The 19,823-nt window shown below is 32.2% G+C and overlaps 1 protein-coding gene across 3 annotated transcripts in view; it reads left to right on the forward strand.

Moving 5' to 3' along the window:
• LOC116349183 (neurotrimin) overlaps nt 1–19,823 on the forward strand; it is a 77,872-nt gene that overhangs the window by 1,110 nt on the left and 56,939 nt on the right. Inside the window, exons 2-3 of one of the 3 annotated variants that reach the window (XM_031780489.1) lie at nt 17,901–18,350; nt 19,286–19,552. In XM_031780489.1, coding sequence (XP_031636349.1) covers nt 19,474–19,552 — 79 coding nt within the window. In that variant the 5' untranslated portion in view covers nt 17,901–18,350; nt 19,286–19,473. Of the gene's footprint in view, nt 1–17,900; nt 19,553–19,823 lie in introns of those variants that run through there. The other 2 variants (XM_031780490.1, XM_031780488.1) reach the window with 2 other exon arrangements.

A 19,823-nucleotide genomic window follows, 5' to 3' on the forward strand; every position in this document is an offset into this window, starting at 1 on the left:
TGTTGGCTGCCATTGCCAATGGCACATTCTTATTTTGTTCTCTTTTCGCAGATTCGCGCGTTCATATTAAATAAATGACACGATACGAAATGCCAGCAGCAATGAAATAGTCGATGGATTAAATAAAAATACGAGGTAAACAGTAACGAGAAGCTTCGATCTAAGAAAGAGTGAAATTTAAATTTATTGAATGATTTAGATTCAGATTTATTGTATCCACAGAGAATACCATACGTTTATTCGAATGCATTTCTATTAGCTTTCGGTATAATAACGAAATCAAAAGAATAGCATCTTTTAATGTATTTTGTAAATTATACGCGTGTTTAACGCCATTGAAGTGTTTGCTTGACGTCACAAAACAATGAAAGCGCCATCATCCTCCTTTAATGTGTTTGCTTTTAAAGACACTTCTTCGACGGTGCACTTGAAAATGTAAATATAATTTTTTTGTTTTGCTGTATTTTTAGATGAAAATACCAGACTACATTTCAAATAATAAATGCCACGAGTCGACCTGAGTTGACAACCAAATGGACATATTGGACATTTCGATATTGTGAAGCTTTGCAAATATTTTCATATTTCTTTCGATAATATATTTTCAAGAATTTATGAGCACAATAGCTTTGTGCGGCCAATTTTGTAAATTACCGTTTCGCAGTTGCCATGTTGAAAAAAAAGAGAAGAAAATGGAAAATTGGTACTGTCTTGGTAAGCGGCATTTATATGCGGTTTCGACTCAAGTATGGCTGTGTCATTTCTCAATAAAAAAAAACCAAATTGCGCGCATGTATGCCATTAAGCGAATTAACACATTGAGAATGTGCGCGCCCCAATGTCAGGCACAGTTAAATTTTGAAATTCCACACGGAGAAAGACAACGATAATAATATAATCAGATGTATGATGAACAAAGACCAAAAATGGCATGCAAACGCAAATTTTTGTAATAAGCCGTTTCGCTTATAGCATCATAACCATAATAGTAATAATGCTAAAATTGTCTATCGTTATTCCGGGATGTTTTCAGTCGAAACCGTCATATTTACTGACAAAAAGAAACATTTTCAGTATATTTCAAAGTAATGTGCAAAGTCATGCCTTAAAATCAAAAGCGTTAAACACCCTTCAAATATACACACAGAGCACATTTCATTCGAACGGCTTTGTCGCATGAGAGAGCGTAACAATACTTCCATTTAAAAACTCACCGTTTCGGTGCAATATAAAAATGAATATGTTGTGAAAAATGTTCACACGTTGTGTACATAAATCAAAAATTTAGTGAACTGATTCGAGGTTGCTTGTTATTACGATGGTTGTGTGCAATTAAACAAAAAAAGCGTATACAGTTTATGCAAAGAAATATATGAACTGAGAGCCATGAGCTTTGTGAAACAAAGAGAGTAAGAGAAAGGTATCAATTCATGCTGTAAATTTGATTTATGTATCGCACATCGAATGAATTTTAAATAAATGCCATACAGTGGCAACACAACACATACAACATTTTAATAACAAAAAAGCAAATATCAAGTCCATTGAAGCTTATTACTTTCTGACTTTTTCTCTTATTATTTGTTTAGCGTTCGTTTTTTGCTGTCGGCGATTTGCAATAACCTTCGGTATGTTCATATATTTACCGAGTGTGTTTGGACAGCATTCTTTTGCCAACCAGACAAATGAACCATGAAACAATGGACATTTTCTAAAAATTCTTTTGAAAAGGGCACGTTTATTTCTCCATTCATAAATTGAGGCCATCGCTGAAAATATTTCTTGCTTCCTCTCTCTCTCTCTCTCTCTCTCTCTTCCTTTCTCTTTTGTCTTTTTGTCAAAGTTATATTTTTTAAATTCTTAAAAAAAAGAACAATCATCTTCTAAGCTTTTTGGCTGCGACTCAACTGTGAATTGTCGTTTGGTTTTTTTTTCTTCGCCCCATGGCGTCAGTCACATTTTCTTTTTTTCTGCAGATATGCATAGATTTTTTTTTCGAGCGCAACAAACAATGCAACTCAATGTCGACTACATTCAACTCAGAAAATCTAAAAAGCCTTTTTCGACATTTAATACACGTTCAGACACACGTCGGTGTCATAAGCATTGTTTATTTTTTGAATTAGTTGTACCACTCGGTTCACAACAATATATAATGGCATTCTTTTGATGCGGTTTAATTGTGTGCTTATCATTCTGAATGAAAATCATTTTTCTAAAATGTGTCTCATTTTTTGTAATTATTTACACGATATGAGGTATTTAAAATAATTTGTAAATTTTATAATTGGAATGTATGCATTGAATATAAGCTTGGTGCTGAAAATAGCGATACTCCAACTGAATACTGTCCTATTTGAAGCATACCAATTAAGCCAACTCTTTTTTTTATCATGAAAAGATATTATTCGTAGCGTTTATTACATTAATAGAGTGTTTTGGTTAAAAAAACTGGAGCGAAATGGAACATATATAACGTTTTTAATGAGAGGCAAAAACTAATGCAGATGCTTCAGTTCGTCGTAAGTTGAGCAAATATTTTGTGAGGATAATGCGAGATAATGGCGTGCTACTCTTGAAAATGAGTGCAAAAAGCGAGACCGACAAAAATGTACTTAATTCCATTTTGAAGGCGCAAAAGATATAAAAAAATTGAAGAAATAAAAAAGCAACAACAGTGAAACAGACCATTTGAATTCTTGTAAATTAGTTTAACAATGGCATTGTTGCTGTGTATGCGCTTCTTTTGGGGTCAATTTATGTAATCCCAATGTGACCGAACGAAAAACATGTTTCAAAACACTTTATATTCGCATAAAATCCAAGTGAACAAAAAAACTATTTTATTCTGTTATTCCCATTTATAATTGTCAGGGCATTACAAAAGGTATGGAACTATGTAATAATTTTAAAATTAAATACAAGAAATGTTGGACAGAAAAAAAAATCAGAGCATAAATGAAATGGCTGGCTGAAACAAGAACACCGACACACATTTTTTGTCATTTTTATTCAAAGTGTGCTAGAGAAAATAGCATCGTATAACTTTATTGTCATAGTTGTTATCCATTGTTTATGTTTCCATTGAAATATTTTAATTTTGGATTGTTGGCCCTCGAAACTCGAAAAGAACAAAAATGAATTCGCATTTTTTTCTTTCAACGCAACATCCGAATATCTGCCAACGAAAGTATACATAACGTATTTTTTTCTCTCGCCTATATATGTATAATTATTTTCTTTGAAATTTATTTTAGCCAAGCTTTTTGCACTAAAGTCGAGGATAATCCGTTGAATTTAAAACTTTCAACCAAAAAACAAGCATGGAAAATAAATGCGGTCGAAATTGAAATGGCATGGCTATGTGCTGTCGAAATTTTAATGGCCAAATAAAAATACGAGAACTTTTGGACGGACCGTCAAATGGATGGACGACGACGATACGAAATGAAAACATGGAAATTGAAACCGGAGAAGTCGTTTTCCCAATGTCGGCACTATTAACACATAACATTCGTTCGAGATTATAAGACCAATTAAATGTGATTCACATGAGTGGCAGGCAGTCTCATTATGCACTGAGGCATATTAGTTAAAATGGTCAGTGTCCATATTCAATGTTTGAACTTTTGAAATAGTGTGGAAAAAGTAACCATGCATTAAATGTATGAAAGGATTTTAAAATTACATTAATGACTACGTCAGATAGTGCTACTTTTTCCTACTAATGTCGTCCATTAAACATAAGCTACATTAAAATTGTGGCCATTACAATTTTATACAAGAGAATTATTAAATTTATGCACATTTTTAATTTAACTCGAATCCTTTTGATGTATATTTCTTTCACAAAAAACTGAACATTTCCAACAAAATAAATTCGATTCATCATGTCAACTATCCGAGGATTTGGGTTATACAAGGATAACGTAAAATAGAATCTATTTGGTGTGCTCAAAATTGGCTACCGTATCAAAATTACGCAGAAACCGTACTTTTTCTTGAAATCATTGAATTCAAATAGATTTTTGATGAAAAACTTTCGTACAAAGTCAAAAAACACACACGTAATACATTAATTACATGCATGATAAATACAAAAAAGGGCGAAAGTCGCAAAACCTATGCAGGCACATATACTAGAGAGCACACAAAATGGTCTGAATGATTTTAATCTCATCGAAATACCTCAATGAAAAGGTGTTTTTTCGCATTATTGCCCTTAATCCAAGTTAACTTTTTCATTGTCTGGAGAATCTGTTTAATCGTTTTTGATTGGTTCTCATTTCGAAATCAAGATTATCAATTAATCCGAGGAACATGAAAAAATCATGCAATTTTGCAATTTGTATTTCGGTCGAAATTTATATCACATATAAATGGGTTTGACAGGAAAAAAGATACGGTTTACTATCAACCCATTTGAGTCGCATAGATGGAGATTCATCATGTTCTATGGACCGAAAGAAATATATTGTGTGCGCTACTCAAACGCGCAACTTCAACTTTCTTCACATTATTCACTTTTCGTATATATGTACTCGATTTTCACATATTCCACCATCACGTGTCGTCGAAAATGTGTTTTACGCCATATATTCCACTTCGGTAATTTACAAAACATATTTTGTAGCGCGGCACCATCGCTCACATTCAGTGATGCGTGCATTCCATTACAAATGTATAGCTAAAACAAATTTTGCTCACATTTTGCAATTGTTAAAATTCATTTATAAAATGTGTACATGTTATTTAAGTACATATAGCCCGAGGACAAAATGCACGCACAGCAAAACAATTAATGCAATTTTTGAGTACATATATGCATTCAAATTACGGTAAAAAATTGTGGAATATTTTACCTTATCCAATCCTATGAATTCCTATCACCTTGATTTTGTGCTATTCTTTCAACATTCAGTGGAAATGTGTGTGTTTTTTTTACAAAATTACCGCAAACAATTTAATTGAGAAAATATTATGGAAAATAAACTGAAAATGCGTATAAATTATTTAAATAAAATCAAAGCACCTGCCACCACGTTACAAGCCATTAAATTGCGATTACTTTTTGCTTATTTAATTTGATGGAGTATGGAACAATGTGAGAGTGTTTCGAATGTAAACACCGGAATTTATAATTAAACCTCTCTTTTTTCCTTCCATGCTCTTTGCTAGCAGTAAGCTTACTTGACTGCATTTTCTCATTATTTATAACAATCCTCCACATGAAGAAAAGGAATGCAAGTAACACAAAATACATGCACAGGTGCCCAAAAAGTTTGGCTACATGATTCTGGTTTACAAAAATCCAAATGTAATTTTTCTTACATAAATGATTTTAAAGGTTTACGGAAACTTTTGACGGCTGAGTTACTTACACACAAAATTTCATCGAAATGTTGAATTCCGGATGTGTGTGAGATTTTTTTTGTTCATTTCGTGTTGACTTTTTTCATGTTGAATTAAATGAAGAAATTTAAATTTAAAATGCGTCACATATTTCATATACTGCAAATTCTCCCGTTATCTCTCTGTCACTTTTGATACAGACTTTTCTCAATTCATGCAACGACATTACAATTGTTTAACCAGATTTGCACAAATGCTCGTCCGCACATTCACAATTCATCCACTCACAAAGTCGGTTTGTATTTCAATCGCAAACATTAATTGCAAAAAAAATCACGGTAAAAAAATTCATAAAATGAATGAAAAAGTCGAGGGTAAATTATCTCTCTCACACACAAGCAGACACATGCAAAGGGGTTTTACCGAATGAGCTGTTGTTCATATGTCTCTGAAGGTCTTTTTACGTATAATCACAAATCACATTTCGTGTCATAAATATGCAAGCCATTTTGTTGATTTGCTCCCTCTCTCATTCTCCCGCTATTTTCTCTTTCAGCGTTGTGTTCTCCGAATTACATGTTCCGCATTCGTAATTTGAATGCATTTTTCTGACTTTTGAAACGCTTGAAGTTTGAGGTGCTTGGAATTCATTTCGTATCTTATTAGTGGCTCTGTAGACTCTTCTTTTTCCATTTCATTAAATTTAACCATGTTCACTTCCATGTTTTCGATATCATTTCATTTGAATGTATTTCACATGCAAACATGATGCCATCATTTTTTATACACAAAAAAAATATATCAGTCAGCGAGCAATGCTTTTCACATCATCATCATTTGCATCTTTTGCATTGGAATCCAAACCCATTGAAAAACCAAGCTCGTAACGAGTATATAGTGAAATATGAGATCTCCGAAGATGAAACTAACGAGCTACCTTATTTGTAGAATGTTTATGCGTCAACTTCTCACAATGCACATCAGCATTTTTTGACAAATATTTCAAGCGCAAAAAAATCAACAATATATTCAGCACAAAGCGAAAAACCATCTTGTTGTTACGTCCAAATAGTTTGTTATTGTTGATAGGAAAAAAGAGCTTAAAATGAATGTTGCCAAAATACATATTTAATTCGTTATTTTCGATGAAATAGTTGTGTTGGGTGCTACTTCAAAGATAAAAATGAATTTTTGAGTGAAATATTTTGCTTTACGTAGGTATAATTAAATGGATAGTCAGAATTCTTCGAAAATTGTCTTTTCAATTTGGAAATATGTTTTGGCTTGTACATGACCTGCGGATATTTCCCTTTTTGGTTCGCTATTTATAACAAAATCAAATTGAAGCGAAAATTCATTGTTGATTTCTTAAAAAAACCACACTGAAAACCAGAACCGAAGAGTAAAATCTTTCGAAAATTGGTTATATGACAAAATATTTCAATCTTTGACGTTCATTAAAACAAAGTTAAAGACAATTGGGCACGTAAAACAATTGCGATTCAAATGATATCTACGTCACCGACTACATCAGTTTTGAGATGAAAGACAAATAAGTTTTGATGGTGTAGATTGTGGTTGTCTTTTGGTTTTGCATACATTGACTACGCATCTGTTGCTCTGATTCATTTCGAAGATGGGTATTTGCATCACAGCTTGTGCAGCATTTATATATATAAATCGTGTGCTTATTTCTCTGGTCGTGACACACGATCGAATAATAAATATTAAATTCTTCCACATTTCATGCAGTTAGTATAAGCGTTCATTGGGCTATATTCAATGAGCTGCACAACGAGAACAGTGGCATACAATGGTAAATATTTGAAGTAGCAATCATCAACTATTATCGTGCTACTCTTTAAAATGTTATAAATGTGCGTGCGCTTTCCACTCGCAGTATGTACACTGTACAGTGTGACATTCTATATTTATAGACACACAAAAAAGTTCGTCTAAGTAGATTAAGATTATTTCAATAGATGGCGCTATGTTCCGACGAACACTGTGTTGTAAGTCATTTGTAAATTTACACAGAATTTTCGTAGTAAATTTACAAAATGTGTCAAAATAAAAGTCACAATATCATTTGGTAAAAATACTACGAAAAGTCAGGGTAAATTTACAAATGATGAATATATCAGTTTAAATACAACTTTTTCACAATTTTTTGGTAGCATAATTCCAAATCATAATAATAACAATAAAATAACAGAAAAAAACATCAAAAAAACAAATAATGTTATTTTTCGACTTCATGCATAGCGACTTTCACTATCGAAATTCACAATATCTCATATTTCGATAGATGGCGCAATACGTATGTTTATAAACTTTTTTGTGATGTCAAACTTGATGACTTCATTTAATAAATAATTATATTTTTACATTAATAATTGCAAAATTTACGATGAAAAAATGGTTTAAAAATAAATAAATTGTTTTTAGAAAATTTAGGGGCAATAATTTTATTTTAATTTATTCAATTTATATTGCAATGAAAAACTATCAATTTTCTGTGAACGTTGGTTTTTTTTGGACGGTTTGTAAATTGAACGCTTATCTGACACATGAGATTAACAGTTGACATTTGTTTGTTTACACACAAACAAGTTGAAAAACTATGTGTACTGCGTTCTATCATTAAAGGTTGTAGGAAAAATTGGTCCAATGGAACAACTAACTGTGGGTGAATTAAAAAAAAGATCCCGCGAAATCAGACAAAATGAATTTTCTATGCTATTGTTATACGGAGATTCATAGTAGATTTACAAAAACTTCCAATTTTCATAATTTGTAAAATTACTATGAAATTTTGTAGTAAATTTACAAATGATGTAAATTGGACGATTTTGTAAATTCACTATGAAATTTTGAGGTAATTTTACAAATATATTCAATGTAGGTTTTTGTAAATTTACTATGAAATTTTATAGTAATATTACAAATTTTGTAAAATTAGTATAGTATTTCATAGTAAATTTACAAAATCGTCATATTTTCATATTTTGTAGAATTACTACAATATAAAATGTCATAGTACATTTACAAATTTTGTAAAATTACTATGAATATTCATAGTAAATTTACAAAACCATCCAATTTTCATCATTTGTAAATTTACTACAAAATTTCATAGTAAATTTACAAATTATGAAGATAGGACGTTTTTGTAAATTTACTATGAAAGGATCGAGTACTATCTGTCAAAATATTTCCCCCTATGCCAAGCGAAATTAATTCGATATACGGCGCTGATGTAAATGTCACTCTGTCATTTCACAATAATACTTTTTTGGCTTGACAATATATAAGCTCTTCATTTAAAATGCATACACATTCATAATTATTGAATCGTTGAAAAAAAAACATGTCATAAAATATTTTTCTAACATTTTTCATTAAAAAATTTATTAAATTTTTTTTTTATAAAAAAATTAATTTGTTTATAAATTACAATAATTTCAACAAAAAATGTTTCATCGATTAAATAAGAATCCAATGTAAATAGTAATGACAATGCGACACCTACCGTAAAAATGCAAAAAGAAACTTAGTTGGTATCCATTGTAGCATTTTTGTCCACCATGACAGCATCTTCGTTTTACTTGACCAATCACAGAGAAGCAAAACGAAGATGCTGTTATGGCGGACCAAAATGTTACAATTCCAAATAAGTTTCCTTTTCTATTTTAACGGTAGGTGTCGCATTGGTATTACTTTTTACATTAGATTCTTGTTCAATCTATGAAAAAAAAAATTGAAATTATTGTTATTTTTAAACAAATAAATTTAAAATAAACGTAAGAAGAATATTTTATGATATGTTTCTTTTTTTTACTCGACCGTTCAAAAATTATGCATGTTGAATGAAGAGCTTATATATTGTCAAGCCAAAAAATGTATCATTGTGGAATGACATAGAGTGACATTTAAATCAGCGCCGCATATCGGATTTATTTCGCTTAGCAAAGGGGGAAACGTCGTACTCGCTCCTTTCATAGTAAATTTACAAAACCATCCAATTTTCATCATTTGTAAATCTACTACAAAATTTCATTGTAATTTTACAAAATTTGTAAATATACTATGAAGTTTTATAGTAATTCTACAAATTATGAAAAAAGACGTTTTTGCAAATTTACTATGAAATACTATACTAATTTTACAAAATTTGTAATATTACTATAAAATTTCATAGTAAATTTACAAAAACCTATATTGAATATATTTGTAAAATTACCTCAAAAATTCATAGTAATTTTACAAACACGTAGACTTCAAATATATTTGTAAATTTACTACGAAAATTCATAGTAATTCTACAAATGATAAATATAGTAACCATTGTAGAATTTGACTTATGGCGCGTTGAACAATGCCACACATGACATAAGTGATGTTTGACACTTGAACGTTTTTGAACGTTGTCGAGCGCGCCATCTTTTGAGATTTTTTTTAAAAAATAAACTTTTTTCGTGTGTCTACAAATATAGAATGTCACAGTGTATGTACAGTACACTGAATCGGAAGCGTTAGTGATACATTTGCAAATATTCACTTTATCACCACTACCACAAGGAGAAATATTTTGCCAAACCAATCACAATATTGAATGCATTTTCGAAAGCAGTTTGACTGACATACACTGGTTTTCATACAATTTTTCTTCTTCTGGTGAATCAAAGCAACAGAAAAACAAAGAGAGAGGGAGAGAGAGAGAGAGAAAATAGATAAAGAAAGAAAATTTATGTACAAAAACGAATTTCGATTTCATTATTTTGTCAGCAAGAGAAATGAACGAGAGAAACAGACGAATGGTCGAAAAGAGATCAAAATCAAGTGTCTCATTTCGTTTTGAATACATATCCAGTAAAATTATGGATATTTATTCAGTCATCATATTTTATCATCAAAGAAAAATTCAATTGTGAAAACGAACGCATCGAAATTGGATACAAAATGGCAAAGAATCCGTTTCCCTTGGATTGGCCGGAAAATGGTAAAGGCCAAAAATGTATAAAATATTTCATAATATAAATAGTTATGCAAATTTTCAACCACATTCGATACTGTGAGATTGTTTTGAATCGAGACAAATATTGTATAGTGTCTTTATTTGCGTATCGAATGCTCAATGCTTTGTTGATAGTGTGTTTTGTTATTTAAATTTACTCAGTGGTATGCAGAATGTGCTGGATTCCATCTCAATTATTTAGTTGATGCGGTATATTTCAAGCACACACACCCTGAAGCGATTCAACCAAAACCATCACCAACCAAAAATTGACTATATATTTTTTGTGCACAATATAGTCAATAACACTATATAACATACATTCTGTATATTTCATGCAACTTGTGGATGAACATTTTTGTGGGCAGCATCTGGATATGAATATAGATGACCGGCACGGCTCGGCACGATTGACGAGGAATGATTTTTTTTTAGTGGAAAAACTGTGACGGACACATATTTTAACACCCAAAACTCAAATAGGCCAGAACTTTTATGGCCCAAATCGAACATTTATGCCATCGAAGATTTCCAATTTCGATTTGGCAAAAGGCTAGGCAAAAGTATTTGAAAGTTGGAAAGAAAAAAGATGAAAACTCTTTTATGGCCTCTTACTTTCCGACCAAAATCAGTGTTGTGCATACAAATCGACCATGCTTCTAATGATGCTTATACTATCGGAACGTCTTCTTTTGCACGTAATTTTCCGATGAAAATTAAATGATACTTTTCGTGACTGTCGATTTGCGTTGACAACAATAACGGTCTTTTTTCTAGATCAATCGGAAGAAAAACACCAGCTCCCGGGCTGCTGCTTGCCTGCATGGTACGAGACAAATGCTCTTTGGTTTTTGTAAATGAAAGACACTATCGAACATTTTTATTTCGGAAAGATGTCAATTGGCAGAATAGAGAACACACGCCATCGTAGATGTTACATTTTTAGCACTTGACATTTAAATTGCTTTTCACATTTAAAACCGATTGGAAACCGACAATACTCCAACACTAAGTCACCTTTATTAATGAGCACAAGCAAGTCATTTTTTCTGCTTTGCCATTTGAATGAGGTGCTTCTATTGTACAAAGCGAATAGAATGAATGTAACGCGCTCTTCTTTTTGACGCCTTCAATATCTTTTTCAAGTGCGAGAGAGAGAGAGAGAGAGAGAGAGAGAGAGAGAGAGAGAGATGAAAATTCTTTTCAGGCATTTATTTATTTGTTACAGAAGTGTTTTCTCTATTAAATGTGGAGTGTTTCATTTGGAATATTTTTCGTGTCGTTTTCGCATCATTTCCATCATAAAAACATGCACTATACCAATTTTTTTTAACATAATATTATTTCTTTAAACGTCAACAAAATCTCATTTTATTGAAAATGCATGTTTTTCGCATTCACTATTTCAAAGCAATAAAAAGTTGTGCACACACACACACACTGTACAAGTTGGTGAGAGTGATTGGATTTTGAATGACATATTACGAAACGTCTCTCAGAATTTCTGCAGAAAGTAAATAGAGAAAGAGAGCGAAGAGGGTGAGAGAAGAGAAACGCAAAGATTCGCACACAAAGCACATCGTAAAGACGATGCATGCATGTATAATATGCAGCAATAAAATGAATAGAGCGCATTCCATTCGTAAAAAGTGTATTTTGTTGTCTTGTTATCATTGTCAACGTCATCATTTGCTCGTTACAATATTACACATTTTGTGGCATCTAAAATTGTCATGTATCTCAAATCGAAAATCGATCGTGCATGCATTTCGTTGGATTGTGCACCCACATATTCAGACTGCAACTGACACAATTCCCGAAATGCACTCAGCGATACAGATAAATATTCAAAAAAAAAGAAAGAAAAAGAGACACTTTATATGCACTCGAGTTTCTTTGGTTTTTTTTTTTCAATTTGCTTTTGGGACGGGTTAAAATACGAATTCGACTAACGTGCATTTTTTTTCGATGGAAATTTGCGTTTTCAAATGACATATATTGCACAAAATCGGTTGATTTGACACGTTTTGTCGCATGATAATTAGGGATAGGATAACTTGAATGTGTGTGTGTGTGTCTTTAACAATTCGGATATGTCAACAGCTTTAAAATGAATAGAAAATCAACATCATCCGTATGCTTAGATCGGTTTACATAACTACCAAGAAGAGTACATTATCAGCAATATACGATAAAATTTGATGAACGTTTGAAAGGAAATTCAATGCCATAATTTGATTACAATAAAAGTTTCTAAATTGCAAGAGTTGAACTACAGTGAAATGATGCTGACACACTTTCATCGATGCGGTTTTGGGCTCAGATTTAACGTTCAATGTCATTAGTGTCAAAAACCCTCTCTGTCTATGTTCTCTTTTCCACTCATACACTTTTCCACTCATACACGCCGGCTTGCTTGTTCTTTAAATCCTTCTCTTCGGGCGATACATCGATTTGGTTCTGTGTAATTGACTTACGATCGAAAATTCAGCAATGACTTTAATAAATTGTCTGTTTCGATGAGATTTTATGTCGATAACACACGCAAACACAGTAACACACATATATAATGCCCATATCACCACACAACCGACAAGCCGAACAGCATACAATTATATGCGCTATGCCATCGCATTTGAAATTTGAGATTGAAGTTTTCCCAGTCTGTTAAGCATTGAAAATTTATCATCAACATAAATTTACTTGGTAGACTTGAGGCGATATTACACTCCGAATTTAATTGATTAAGTTTACCAATCTGAAACTCTCACAATGAGTACCATCATTTTCTTGTCAATACCGAACAGAAGAATACGTCTATGGTCCAATCATTTTTGTTAGAATGTTCAAAGTTGCCCATCCTATGATGCGGATATGCCAAGTGCTTTTCAAAAATGTGGTATCCATGTCGAAAGTAATGAAAGTCAGAGTTTGGTCAAAAAGAGAAAGAGAAAAACATATCTAATCTTTTCGAACTAAAGCTTTAAAGGCACTTTATTATACGTCTTTGCATACGTTGTCTAGTTTTCTCTCCACTTAACATCTTTTGCATATATATAATCCACAATTGAATGCATTTGAAAATACTTTTGCAAAATGGTCCATTGTATTTTCTACTTAAATTCACTTCACTGCAATTCGTCCAAACCTTTGTTGGCTTGATAAAATTGCTTCGGCTGAATAATCATGTTCAAAAGCTCGTTGATTGGAGCTGGGAAGCGTATATGGAATGCAATTAGATTGTATTTTAAGTTCATGATCTTTAAATTAGATGGTATTAATTTGAGCAAATATTTCAAGTAATTTTTAACTAAAAGTACAGTAGTAAGGCCTTTGAAGACTTTGAGGAATGTTTTATTTTTGTTCAATCCCAGACATTAGATTGAGATTTTTTCAGACTCAGGAAGCTAACGTCAGGCGCTGAGAATGAGTGAAAACAATAGAAGTGATTGTTATAAAAACACTTACATTGCTACAATCACTCCCTGATTCCGCTGGCTGACTGGAAATATCTCAATACAATGTCTACTTAATACTCAACGATCATGGCAGAAATTCGATTTTGGTTTGATTCAATCTCGAGATTTTGTGGTGTTCGTCATAGACATACAGCTCAATGAAAAATTCATAGTTCATGGATATAATGCGAAACCAAAGTGAGTCAAATACATAATGCATACGATGACATTTCTTTTTCACCAAAGAATTTGAAGGAAGAACGAACATTGCGGTGACGTTGATCTTGTGCCGTATGCTGAGGATGTGTCAAGCACAGAAGTTATAGAAAATGATTCAGGTAAAAGTGGTTTATAAAATCGTTCGTTAACGGTCAAACCACAAAAGTTACCGAAAATCTTCTTGCAAACTGAATCTATTTGAATTATAGATGCTCATTTTCAAACATCCGAACGGCTTCATAAAATATTTGAATTCACTTTTCAAAATCAAAAAAAATTGGTTATGTTTTTTTTTAAATTCAGGTTTAAATTCTCCGAAGAATCTTCCGATTTTCAAATTTCCACATTTTCTCCATTGAAACAAAAGATAGGAAAATTGATCCCGCTTTGCATTTAGCTTTTTATTTTTGTTCTTTTGAAATGTCATACTTAGTCTGATTTTCATTTTTAACCGGATTATAAGCAGAAACCAGAGGTCAAATAAACAGAATGAATTAAAATGGGATGGACTTTTGTCCATCTCATAAGAAGAAATAGAGATTTCAAAGAGAATGATTGAATTGAAAATAAGTGCATTATTGGAACTGTGCAAGTAATGAGAACTTTCAATATCCATAATCTGCTTATGTGTTTTATCAACAAAACAGAGAATCGAATGCGAATCGTCCGATATTGCAATGGATTGCACTTGAGCCATTCAAAACATCCGCTGCACAAAATCAGTCACCATTTTTTTGAACGGTAAAAATCGAATGGGTTGCGATGTTTCAATTGATTTACATTTCTATAGTGTTTGTGAGAAATTCTCTATATTCACATCGATGTGAAATCGGAAGGTACAAGCAATATCAGTAGCCAATTTAAGATAAAAAAGAGAGTTTCCTCTATCAAATTGGTACTTCCTTTCACATGAGTGTCCTGACATGTGTCCTCATGACTAGCGCATTTGTTACTGTGTGTGTGTATCATCTCGTTGAGAATGGCTAATATGGATAAAATGTGCTGTGCATCTAAGCGCAACCTTTTTATCCTATCTAAAAATCTATGTGTGCGAACACACGTGATCATTCAAACATAAAATCCGCTACTTAATTTTGCACACAAACACATACACAGACTGTACTGGCAGTGTAATAGAATTCTCAAGATAATGCATGTTATATGATATATGTGATTAGATAGAGACATTCGAGAAAACGACAATGTGAGGCGAAATATGTAGTGTGCTGTAAAGAAAAATCTTAAAATCGATTTTCGTATGAAAAGTTTTCAAGTAATCATTTCACAACAATGCACCTAATATACACACACTCGAGTCGAGCTATGTCATATCAAAATTTGTTACACAGCAAAGTGTGGTAATGCCACCACTCTCGCCCACGTGCTGAACCAACAAATTTCTGGAATTTAGTAGTGTTTCCCATTTTGTTTGTGTGTTTTCTGCAAATACAATGCTATTATCGTCACAATTGCTACTCTTTCGTCGCATGTATGGGTCGGTGTTCGCATGAGTACGCACGAATTAGTATTGTGTTGGCAACGGAAAGAACAGTCATAGTGGTAGTACATGACATGCTAGGCATATAAGCAAAAGCTCAGACTGAAATAGAGATTCAAGTATCTCAGCTAAAATGTTTACGACTAAAAAACCGAAATATAACAAAAGCATTTCCCTTTTTATCTTGTCAAAATGTGGTTTTGTGATTCAAACATATGTTTAAAAAGATAACAATAATGCCCAAGCAATAAACACAGAGTTAGCTCACTCGGTAATCCAATCTCAAACAAACACAATATTCGCTATATATATTTGTAAGTGTCTCTCGCTCTCGTGTTGTACAGCCAGAGAGATTTGTATCTTAGAACGTCATCCAAAATGACATGAAAATATTTTTATTAACAATAAACGTTGCACTCCGAATATACAGTTCTATCATACTGGTCGCAGCCATATGGATTGTTGTGGAAAAATATACGTTCGTTCACAAGCACTATTTTCTCTTCGTTTTTTCACTTGATAAATAAGCAATTTATGTGACATTATCCCGTTCTGTCGCTAATAAGCTGCTCTACAACTCTACAGCACTCATATTATTAAAGCTTAGCGAAGTTTTATGCTACAAATGTTCACTACACTAAAACAAAAAAATAAGATCTAAGCTGATTGTAAAATTAAAATTGTTGACATCAAATAAATGGTTGAGAATAATAATGATTCACGCCGAAACAGACTCTTTTACCTATACGCATCAATCTCAAACTATACCAGGACATTTTACAACTATCTCTTACAGGGTAGCTACTAGAGGCGTAGGTAAAAGAGGCGATGTCGGCGTGAGTCATTATTAATCTCAACCATTCAAAACCTCTTCTGCAGTATTTTCTACTTAGCTAGCAATTTATTGTCAACATGTGAACAGAGTCTCTTCACAGACCAATTATTTTGTAATTCTTTTTACGCAAATTTATCATTATAAATATGTACAAAATAGCTTATGCAATGTCATCAATATAGTATTTAATAGCATTTCTAACAATCTTTAAATAAAATAGTAAAAAACTAAATAAGAGATCAAAATAAAGTGTTTGGCATTGGGCAGCTTGGTAGTAAGTTGTCAAATCAGCAACTATGATCAAGTCTCAGTTGTTTTTGAAACGTCACACAAAGCAAACATCATGGACCGTGATAAAAGACCAAATGACAAAAGACAATGATGATAGGCTTGATTTTGGTTTTGTTTTCAATCATAAGTTAAAGAACAAACTTAAGAACATTTATAGGGGTCTCCAGTTTCCAATTTTCGGAAGCATGAATCAACTTTGCGATAGCAAAAGTCAAAATCAAGAAGCCTGCACGAATCTTTCTCAATTGCAGATCATCTGCCGTTGAGTGCTTACAGATTTAGCAAAACAGAGAATGAATAATCCATCTAATCTTCTTGTGATGCTGCGAATTTTCAACTTATGCTATTTATATTGCTATTTACTTATGAAGTCAAGCGCAAAAAAACGTAATATCGAACCAAACAAAGATTAAATGTCAAAAACAAATTTAACATTTTCCACTGAAAAGTCTTAATTGGATGTATTCCATTTATAGAAACCTGAGAATGTTAACAGCTTCTTCTTTAATCCAAAAAATAAGCTTCAGCTAAAAACTATTAATGATAGTTTAAGAGTTACTGAAATAGCATTCCAAAAAGTCCCTTACCTATATATAGTGGGATAATAACTTTAGCTTCAGATGAAAATTCCTTTCATTTTACGTTATTATTCAGAGAATTATGATGATCAACATATTCATATACAGTAAAAAGTAGAAAATACGAAAATTCAAAAGGTGAGACGATCTAAATATAGGCGTTGAAATGCTAAAATATGTTATTGAGAGAATTTTCAACCATAATTTCACTTTATCGTTTATATGATGAATTAGATATGTAGGTTAACACTTCATGTGAAAAGACAACCAAAAATGGTTTGATAAAGGCTAAATGAATTTCAAAAATGCCAAAGAGCGTGTATCATAGAGTAAATTCAACGTGTTTAATACATACATTTCAGGTATTTCAATGCCAAATCATACAGATACTGAATACAGAGATACAAAGTGTGAATCTAAAATGGGTAATAATAGAACGTTGAATAGAATGTGTCGAAACATTGTCGATGCACTCAATTACATAAAATGCTAGCCGTTTTGCATTGTTGCCAAAAACTGAATTCAATTTACCAATTCGTTTGGGAAAATCGGGCAAAAAATGACAAGCATATTTCGTTAATAACACCATTCAACACAAAATACAATAGACGCATACACTCATTCACTCATTTACCCTCTCTTTTTGTTTCAGAATTGAAAACCACATCATTTGGTTGCAGCCACTTTGCATTGCGAATACAATCTTCAACAATAACATTGCAGCTAGTGTGTATCACTGCATGCGGTGATGGTGGTGGTGGCGACATACACAGTTCAGAAGCATCATGTGGCAAACTGTTAACGCTAACACAATTAGTTGTATCGTGAGAATGCATGCACCGCACAAAGCATCAACATGTCATATGCCAACGACAATCGTCAGAAAAGAACAATAAAAGCATAAACAAAACAACACAATCGAGTTATATGCGTGCAAGTGCGCATTTGGATATCGTATCCGTGTATGCAGACCACGCATCAGCGACGAATGCGACGACAAAACACACAAATTATGAGAGGAATATGAATTTCTGCTTTAATTTGTCGTTGCAGTGATAAAAGTCCAATAAAACATCAAAGAACATTCAACCAACGGAATCGGGTAATGCATGCATTTTCATAAGGCAAACAATATTACATCGCAAAAAGAGCATACTAACTTCGTTTAGTTTTGTCATTGAGAATAATTTTTGATTCTGCTGTTGTGCGATACGAGGCACAACAATTGACTCACCATCGAAAGGCCCACAAGGGACACATATACTCATATAGTGCCATATAAATTCAAAAACATCGGAAGCTAAAAAGAGACAGTAGATAAATGTCAAACTTTTGGCACTCATACACAAAGCAAAATCAAATTAAATCGTAGTGAATGAGAAATAAGATTAAAAATATGATTATATTGTGAGCTTTTATTAATTTTAATGTAAAATTGAGGTCAATTTAACGATACTCTCTACAATTCAAAAACATCATATTTGATGGAAATATTTTAAAAATTGACATTTTTATGCTGCACAAAAACCTGACAATTTAATGCGCAAAAGAAAAAAAAAACAATTTATAGAACAATAAAGACGATTAAAATAAATCAGCACAAGAAAATAAAAGCAGAAAAACCGAACCTTTTCGATTTTACAATGGCCACTGCTGATGTAACTGCCAATTTATTCATTCGTAATACAATATGAGAGAGAGAAAAAAGGTTCTTCTAAAGTGATCATTGTACATTGTAGTGTTTAATGTGTAATTGTGCCACACGAAAAAAAAAATCCACTGAAAATTATATTGAAATACACATGAAAACCGCAGCAGATACACAAACGAAAAAAATCATATGCGAATAGTATTATTGTTATCATTGTGCAAATATAATAGAGCAAAAACCCCGGAGCAGACAGTGAAAGTAAAGTTTAAAAACAAACAACAAAAAAAACCAACAATGACTGTGCATTGAATTCTCAAACAATGTGCTCGCAAATGATAACCGAATGAAATATATTCGTAAATAAATTGAATTTATTTTAATTGCAGACAACACTGAAAAAACAACATTTTGAATAAGTGTTTGGGTACTTCATCCGTAACAACAATTAAGAGATAAATACGTATTTAACGATACGAATAAACACACAAACCGCGCCGAACCGCGCACACAATACAAAAACATACTTATTTGGTCAAACATCTGCCTGGGATAAATACACATACACACAGTCGCCATGAAGAGGAAATACAAAATCGGATGGGCGCTCTTTTTCTACAGCATATTAATGAATTTCAAAACGATAAAACTATCAAGTAAGTCGAATTCATATTAATTAATTGATTTATTTTTATTTTTATTATTGTTTATTTTATTGAATTAATGCCTTTTTTGAAAAGTTGTAAATTCAACTCTCTGCTTTGATTTAAGTCGATAGATAGATGTTTGGGGATTGTTATTTTTTGTTGTTGTTGTTTTATCCATTCAAAAAAAAAACAATGCTTTTCGAATACTTTAAAATCTGGCTTTTTGACGGCATTTAAATCCGATTCCGCACTATAAACGGATAATATGGACTTTTTTCCA

Source organism: Contarinia nasturtii, unplaced genomic scaffold (assembly GCF_009176525.2).
Source record: "Contarinia nasturtii isolate CC-2019 unplaced genomic scaffold, AAFC_CNas_1.1 Cnas_scaffold_2806, whole genome shotgun sequence".
NCBI classification, from domain to species: domain Eukaryota; kingdom Metazoa; phylum Arthropoda; class Insecta; order Diptera; family Cecidomyiidae; genus Contarinia; species Contarinia nasturtii.